General features: G+C 40.2%; 2 protein-coding genes across 4 annotated transcripts in view; both read right to left on the bottom strand.

The window, feature by feature from the left end:
• Positions 1–538: 538 nt before the first annotated feature.
• Positions 539–2,999, bottom strand: LOC116377505 (rap guanine nucleotide exchange factor 1-like). Of its 2 annotated transcripts, none has more exons than XM_031839150.1 (5): positions 2,794–2,999; positions 2,549–2,673; positions 1,517–1,710; positions 1,284–1,440; positions 539–867 (listed from the first exon to the last, which is right to left on the bottom strand). In XM_031839150.1, exons 1-5 carry the CDS (start codon positions 2,819–2,821, stop codon positions 685–687), a joined length of 687 nt encoding a protein of 228 aa, XP_031695010.1. In that variant the 5' UTR covers positions 2,822–2,999; the 3' UTR covers positions 539–684. The 2 variants fall into 2 exon arrangements, with proteins under 2 accessions (XP_031695010.1, XP_031695012.1); XM_031839152.1 differs by having other exon boundaries at positions 774–996.
• An 85-nt stretch (positions 3,000–3,084) lies between these two features.
• Positions 3,085–8,651, bottom strand: part of LOC116377506 (dynamin-1-like) — an 8,634-nt gene continuing 3,067 nt past the window's right edge. The window contains exons 4-5 of one of the 2 annotated variants that reach the window (XM_031839154.1): positions 7,040–7,075; positions 3,085–4,946 (exon numbers count right to left, since the gene is read on the bottom strand). In XM_031839154.1, the coding sequence (XP_031695014.1) occupies positions 7,054–7,075 (22 nt within the window). In that variant the 3' untranslated portion in view covers positions 3,085–4,946; positions 7,040–7,053. The remainder of the gene's footprint in view (positions 4,947–7,039; positions 7,076–8,651) is intronic. The other variant, XM_031839153.1, reaches the window with a different exon arrangement.

Genomic DNA, 8,651 nt, shown 5'->3' with positions numbered 1-8,651 from the left:
TTGTTTTGCTGCTGTTAATGTTAACTGTCTTGATTGATTTCCTCTGCTTTAGGATTGCTATATATATATAACGTTAAATGTATGTGTGAATGAAATCAAATAAAGTTATTGATAAATTAATTTAATTACAAGAACTATAACTGATTGAAAATTAGTTATTAGTAACTGATTTAATTAACTGATTATTAATATAGAAAAACAATATTATGAAAAAGATCTATGAATTAATTATTGAATATATGATAAAAAACTGATTAAAACACTAAACTAAAACCTTTCCAGTATATATACTGAATAGGTTTTAGTTTAATGTATTTATATGTATATATATTTATAATCCTGTTGAGCAGGGATTTTATAAATATATATATATATATATATATTATATATCCTCAAAGGACGCGGCCCACGTAGACCGCGAAGGCTGGGTCCTACGAAGGATGCAGCCCCTGAATTGAGACACAGCTAGGAAGTGCTGAGACGGGGGGGGGGGACAGGCGACATGTGTCTTCAGTGTTTCTACTTCCTGTTTCTGCTTCTGTTGGATTCACTTATGAAATAAATAAAGAATAAATGAGCTCTCACTATCTACATCAGTTATTGATCAGACTGTATAAACAGATGTTCTTTAGTTCAGTAGACAAATAACTAAAGAGACAAACAGACAATAAACATCATTCAGACTCACCTGGGTCCCTGTGAGGACACCTGTGGGAGGAGCTCTGTGAGTGGCATCGGCGGCTTTGGAGGAGGAGCCAAAGCTGTCTGCTCCTTGTCCTCTGATGTCTGTCCCACGGTGACCCGTGATTGGACGGGAGACAATGGGGCGGAGTCACCTCGTCTCTCTGCAGCCAATCGGACCAGTTCCTGACAAACAACAGCTGATTACATCACAACAACAACACATGCTGCTGGGACGGACTAAGACCATGTCCACACTACTCATCATGTCTTCATTCGTTGACAATGAGGGTTCTCACGAGGGTTCTCACGACGCTGGAGTACCGAGGACGGAGGAGTTTGAGACAGAGAGACAGAGAAACAGACAGACAGACAGACAGACAGAGAGACAGAGAGACAGACAGACAGAGACAGACAGACAGAGACAGACAGAGACAGACAGAGAGACAGAGACAGACAGAGTTTATAGAAGAAGATCTTTATTAACTAAGCGATCTACTTCCTGTTTACATCATCATGACCAGAGTAGAGTCACATGATGTTTGTTTACGTGTTGATGAGGACGGTGTCTCTGAGGACGGTTTGTCTCCATGGTGTCTCACCTTCACCCCGTCCAGCACGGCCCTGATCTCCACGGTAACGCTAGCTGTGGAGTCCTTGTTGCCGTGGGCGATGCCTCTCAGCATCACCCGATCGGCCCAACGAATGAGGCGAGCCAGAGACAGGTAGAGACGGGTGAGACAGGCAGAGACGGTCTCACTGCAGAGAGGACAGATAAAGGGTCGGGTCAGGAGACGTCGGGTCACTCCGCTGATGATTGGGGGTCAAAGCCTACCTGTTGTGCAGGTGTGGCTCCAGCTGGACCAGAGTCTGGACCTCCTCCAGGACTCCGCTGGACGCCCCCCCCAGCAGACCGGCCACCACAGACTGGTCCAGGACCAGTTTGTCCACTCCCAGTCTGTCCACCAGAGCTTTGAAGTACTGCAGAGAGCTAATGACAGCCCGCTGCTGGTCCTCCAACACACACACCTACACACACACACACACACACACGCACACACACAGAGACAGACACACACACACACACAGAGAGACAGACACAGACAAACAGACAAACAGACAGACAGACACACACAGAGACAGACACACACACACACACACACAGAGAGACAGACACACACACGCACACACACACACACACAGAGACAGACACACACACAGAAACAGACACACACACACAGAGAGACAGACACACACACACACACACACACAGAGACAGACACACACACACACATTTAATTGTTGGTAATGAAGATTAATTTGGTGAATGAAGCACACAGTCTCAATGAAAAACACTGTCCATGTGCATTATGGGAAATGTAGGATCTAGTGGTTTTAGACCAAAGGTCAGTGCAGTGTGTGTGTGTACCTTGTGTAGCAGTGTGTGTAGCAGTGTGTACCTTGTGTTGCAGTGTGTGTGTACCTTGTGCTGCAGTGTGTGTGTGCCTTGTGTTGCAGTATGTGTGTAGCAGTGTGTGTACCTTGTGCTGCAGTGTGTGCCTTGTGTTGCAGTGTGTGTGTACCTTGTGAAGCAGTGTGTGTGTGTACCTTGTGTTGCAGAGTGCATGTGTAGCAGTGTGTGTACGTTGTGTTGCAGTGTGTGCGTGTAGCAGTGTGTGTACCTTGTGTTGCAGTGTGTGTAGCAGTGTGTGTGTACCTTGTGTTGCAGTGTGTGTACCTTGTGTTGCAGTCTGTGTAGCAGTGTGTACCTTGTGCTGCAGTGTGTGTGTGCCTTGTGTTGCAGTGTGTGTACCTTACGTTGCAGTATGTGTGTGTGTGTGTACCTTGCATTGCAGTGTGTGTGTACCTTGTGTTGCAGGTTCAGGTCACATGGTTCTGGTCTCTGTGACGGGGTGTGTTTGATTCGCTCAGAGCGTCTGATCTTCTGCGGGTGGAGCTTATCCTTCAGCCTCATGGTGAGAGACCCAAAGGCTGGAGAGGAAGAGGAGCATCATCATCATCATCAATAACACTAAACTCTGAAGGAAACTGTCAGGAAGTGAATGTGTTAGCCTGCTGTGGCTAACAGTTAGCATATGAAACAGCGCTTACCTGTCTTACTCTCCGCCCGGGAGGACATGTCTACAGACAGACGGCTGGTAGCGGACGACCAGAGGAACAGTTTAACCCTCTCTCTCTCTCTTCCTCCTCCTCTTCTTCCTCTTTCTGAGTCAGTGTACCTTCATTCCTCTCAGACTCGTCCTGCAGCACCACCTGGTGGCAGAAGGCCGACAGCACAGTCTGCTCCTGACACCAGAGACGGTTCATCAATAACTTACGTTAAGACTTTTACTGCTTTTAGTTTGTTCTTCGGTGTAAAAATAAAGACAACTTGTCTTCATCTTCATTCAAACAAACTTTATTTGTGTCGACACGTCTCTGTTAATCACATGACACCAAGATACACAACTACACACACACTAGAAGCTGCTGCATGTCTCAGGTGAACAGATCGATATATATGCTCCTTACATATATATGGTACATTATTATCTTTATATATTCTGTAAACATTTATATTAATATTAAACAGAGAAGATTTACGATCACAGTAAGGAGCAGCAACACGTTGAATAATGTTAAAAAAACATTTGATAATCTAAATCTTTAACTAGCATGCTGACATTAATGTGAACAAGGACACCAACACGCTCTGCTACCGCTCTGCTGACGTTCAGCTAACGCTCTGCTATTGTTCAGCTAACGCTCTGCTATTGTTCAGCTAACGCTCTGCTAATGTTCAGCTAACACTCTGCTATTGTTCAGCTAACGCTCTGCTAATGTTCAGCTAACGCTCTGCTATTGTTCAGCTAACGCTCTGCTATTGTTCAGCTAACATTCAGCTAACGCTCTGCTAATGTTCACCTAACGCTGTGCTAACGTTCTGATATCGTTCGACTAACGCTCTGCTATCGTTCAGCTAACGCTCTGCTATCGTTCAGCTAACGCTCTGCTATTGTTCAGCTAACGCTCTGCGAACGTTCGCCTAACGTTCTGCTAACGTTCAGCTAACGTTCTGCTATCGTTCGACTAACGCTCTGCTATTGTTTAGCTAACGCTCTACTAACGTTCAGCTAACGCTCTGCTAACATAGTGAAACATGTGCTGTGTTGAACGCAGCTCAGAACTGGACTCAACAGAACCAACACCACATGAACAACAAACACAAACAGAATAAATAGATCAGCAGTTACACTTCAGATTCTTACACTTCAGATTCTTACACTTCAGATTCTTACACTTCAAATTCTTACACTTCAGATTCTTACACTTCAGATTCTTACACTTCAGATTCTTACACTTGAAATTCTTACGCTTCAGATTCTTACACTTCAAATTCTTACAGTCTGATGATGAACAATAAACATGTCAATATTTCATCTCCTGGATTCGTTCTTAAGTAAAACTTTGATAAATTAACATTTAATAAACTCAAATAAACACATGAGAGGAATATAACCAACTATTGGATACATTAATATTCACATTGTTGTTTTATTTCAATTGACTTTAAAAACCTTTATTTCTGATTATTTCCTTGCGAGTTTCCTGGAAACAATTCTGTGATTTATAAACGAACAGGATTCAGCTGGTTAACGTTAAAATTATGTCATCAATTAATGAAATCAAAACAATATCGAACTCACCAAAAGAGTAATCTTGAATGGTGGAAAAAAGACCAATAAATAAAATGTGAAGTTTTTGACTGGTGATTATTAGATGGTTGTTGTTGTTGTTGAGCTTCTGCTGCTAACTGGGTCAATGAGTTTAAAAAACAGTTAGATCCAGTTGGAACCAACTATAACCAGTCACATCCAGCTGGAACCAGTTAAAACCAGTTGGAACCAGTTAGATCCAGTTGGAACCAACTAGAACCAGTCACATCCAGCTGGAACCTAGCTAGCTGTGAACATCCAGAGAGGAGTGAGAGCTCTAATTCACCTTGTGTTGATGTGATGACAGACAGGCGGCTGACCTGTCTCACTCTCTTGACAGCAGACAGACAGCTGGACCACATATCAATACACTGAATATTGCTGATAATTTTACAGTCATAATGTGCAGATAATCAATATCATTATTACTAGTAAAGTTCACAGTAACACAGCACCAGTAGAGACACAAACACACACTGGGTTCAGGTTTAACCCTCAATAGAAGACTGGGGACTCTCTCCGTGGGCGGGGCTTCCTTTACTGGTACGACTGGGAGGAGAAACGAACGTGAACAGAAAAGAAAAGAGAACAATAGGGAATCAGGCAGTTAGAACCAGTTAGAACCACTGAGAACCAGTTAGAACCAGTGAGAACCAGTAAGAACCAGTAAGAACCAGTGAGAACCAGTGAGAACCAGTGGATGAATTCAGGGTTAAAGTTCACATCAATCAGGTCAGGTTCTCTGTTAGAACCAGTTAGGAGGTCAGGAGAGTACAACAGGGTAGTAAAAGTACTGAAGGAGTAGAAGTACAGTATGTTAGAAGTACAGTATGTTAGAAGTACAGTAGAGTAGAAGTACAGTGGAGTAAGAATGTAGTTAGAATTTATTGGATCTAGCAGACATGAGCACCAGTTTAATCCATTAATAACCCAGTAAACAGCTATTGGAACAAGTAGAAACCCTTTGAAACCAGTTGGAACCAGTGGGAATGCAAAGGAATATGTTTGGACCAGCTGGGACCTATTTACCAGATGGGACCAGTTGGACCAAGCTGAAACCACAAGGATGAAGCTCCACCAATGTTATTTCTAAATCATTGAGTGTATATTGTGTGTATACTCTGTGTACACCAGTGGTGGGCCGTCAGGGCCTTCAAGGCCTTCTCTGCTGGCCTAAACAGAATCACAAAGTTATATCTATTTTATAATTTAATCATTTTTCATGAATACACTATTGTAATTTTTATTATCTTATGTTCTCATTGCACAGCTACTGTCTTCCTCAGTTGCTCTGCTTCCAGTGCAGCTTGTTTTAAGTGGAGCTTTTATCCAATCAGTGAATAAGTGAATGGGGACGATATTGTTGATTGTCATAGTGTTCAACCAATCACATCTTTAGTTTGACATGTTGGGCGTATTCTTTGACGTGTCAGAGCTGCTAGCTGGCCTACAAGTACGTGATTGGTCAGTGGGCTAGCGTGACATGTTGGGCGGTGACAATCCCAATATCTGCTGCCTCTGTGGAGCGGACATTTTCAGCCTCAAACGCATTAAAACGTATTCAAGAAATACAACTGGGGAGACTCGACTGTCTTCACTGGCGTCCATGAATGGAGAAGGACTTCTTACTGGAACTAAAACACACGGATGTACTGAACAACCGTGAGATTAAACTCTTTATTAACAAAGAAAGGAGGATGGACTTTGTCTTTAAATAGTGAACAGCAGCTCTGGTAAGTTAAATGCATTTGTTTTTACATCTGCAGCAGCTTCAATATGCTTGTTTGTATATTATTATTTGTACAACTTGTTTTTATGAAGATGGATTTTTGTTTGGTTTTATATGTCATATGAACTATTGTTATGTCCAGTGTTGCTCTGGGGACATATTTAGCCGGTGCAGAGCAACAAGAGGACGCGTGAAGCGGCAAAAGTCTATATACTGCGCGCAAAGTGTTAAAGTTAGTGTTGAAGTTAAAGTTAAGTTAAGTTTAAGTTAAAGTGTTGAAGTTAAAGTGTTGAAGTTAAAGTGTTAAGTTAAGTTTAAAGTTAAAGTGTTTAAGTTAAGTTTAAGGTTAAAGTGTTTAAGTTAAGTTTAAAGTTAAAGTGTTTAAGTTAAAGTGTTGAAGTTAAAGTGTTAAGTTTAAAGTTAAAGTGTTTAAGTTAAAGTGTTGAAGTTAAAGTGTTAAGTTTAAAGTTAAAGTGTTTAAGTTAAGTTTAAGGTTAAAGTGTTTAAGTTAAGTTTTAAGTTAAAGTGTTTAAGTTAAGTTAACGCACGGCCCCCACTGGTGTATACAGTGTGTACATTGTGTGTATACTGTGTGTATACTGTGTGAATATTGTCTGTACACTGTGTATACTCTGTGTATACTGTGTGAATATTGTGTACACTCTGTGTATACTGAGTGTATACTGTATGTATGTTGTATATTGTTGTATATAGACAGACAGACAGAGAGACAGACAGGTAGAGAGACAGACAGACAGTAACAGGTTGATGGAGCTGTCAATCACACAGCTGATGTTATTTCTTCATCATTAGCGATGACTTATTATGATGCTGGGGGGGCGGAGTCACATGGCGAGGACAGCGATGTGATTGGACGATGAGACATAGAGTTGGTGAGAGACAGCTGACGTACCATTGGTGAACTCCTCACTGGTCACTGATAGAGATTCTGAAAAAATAACCATAGATGGTCATTGTGAGGGGGGCGGGGCCAGGGGCGGGGCTACCTGCTCTGACACTAACACACCTGAGAGCTTGTTTAAACCTATAAGGTACTGTTGGAACAGGATTACACAGACAGAGAGACAGGTAGAGAGAGAGAGACAGACAGACAGAGAGACAACAGGTAGACACACAGACAGAGAGACAGGTAGAGAGAGAGACAGAGAGACAGAGAGGTAGACAGACAGACAGGACGACAAAGAGTGATGGAGGAGAAGAGAAGAAGAAGAGGAAGAGAGTCTGCAGATCGTTTGTGGATCGCTGCTTTTGTTCTAAAGCACCAACAAAGAAGAAACTGTCACCAGAAGTCTGGTGTGTTCTAATAAAACAAACTATAATATAATAATATAATATGATATAATAAAATATAATAACAATAATAATAATAATAATAATATAATAACATATAATAATAATAATAAAATAATAATAATATAAAAATAAAATAATAATAATATAATAATAAAAATAAAATAATATTATAACATAATAATATAATATAACATAATAATATAATATGATATAATAATATAATAAAATAATAATAATAATAATATAATAATACAAATAAAATAATAATACAAATAAAATAATATAATATAATAATCACTTAATAATAATATCATAATAATAATTATATTATAATAATAATAACATAATAATAAAAGAATATAATATAATAACATCATTATACATTAACTGTACTTATTATAATGTGTGGGGTTCCACAGGGGTCCATTCTTGGACCACTACTATTCCTTATTATATTAATGATTTGTCTCTTTTTCCGATAATGTTTGCAGACTAGTTCTCTCTGATGGAAGCTAAAGCTAGTTTAACTGCCTATGTTACATGCTTCAGATTAAATAAACTATCTTTGAATAAAGTACGAACGTACTTTAAGGATTTAACTCAAATTAAAGTTGAATCTGTTGAGATGCCTCAAGTGTCGTCTACAGAGTTCCTAGGGGTCATTGTTGATGAGAGTTTAAGTTGGAGTAAACATGTTGACTGTTGGCAGAAGAATAAACAGATCTAGTGGAGTAATGAGGAGTAATGAGACATCCTGTCTCCTGATTCTTTATCACAGTATCAGTGATCCCATCCTTCATATTGTGATGTACTTTGGATCAGTTCTTTTCCTGCTACTCTGCAGAACATGTTGGTCCTCCAGAACCGTTCTGTTAGGATCAGAACCCGATCAGAGTCACACTCCTCTTCTGCTCCTCGATTCACTAACACATTCTCACTGTTTATCACGTCAATATTTCACAAACTTGTGTTTTCATTTATCAGATTCTTTCAGGTGAAGGAATATTCTGATCATTTACTCAACTCCTCATCTTCACATCTTCATCCTCCTGAGTTACTGACTAGCAGAGGTCCGTCTTCAATTATAGAATAACTTCCCCACCTAACAGAAACATGTCCTTCTATAGACAGAAACATGTCCTTCTATAGACAGAAACATGTCCCTCTATAGACAGAAACATGTCCCTCTATAGACAGAAACATGTCCTTCT

The sequence above is a fragment of the Anarrhichthys ocellatus genome, unplaced genomic scaffold (assembly GCF_004355925.1).
Source record: "Anarrhichthys ocellatus isolate YVR2014 unplaced genomic scaffold, GSC_Weel_1.0 scaffold1339, whole genome shotgun sequence".
Taxonomy (NCBI): Eukaryota; Metazoa; Chordata; class Actinopteri; order Perciformes; family Anarhichadidae; genus Anarrhichthys; species Anarrhichthys ocellatus.
Note: the sequence above shows the minus strand (reverse complement) of the source record. Positions and strands in the feature narration are given on the sequence as shown.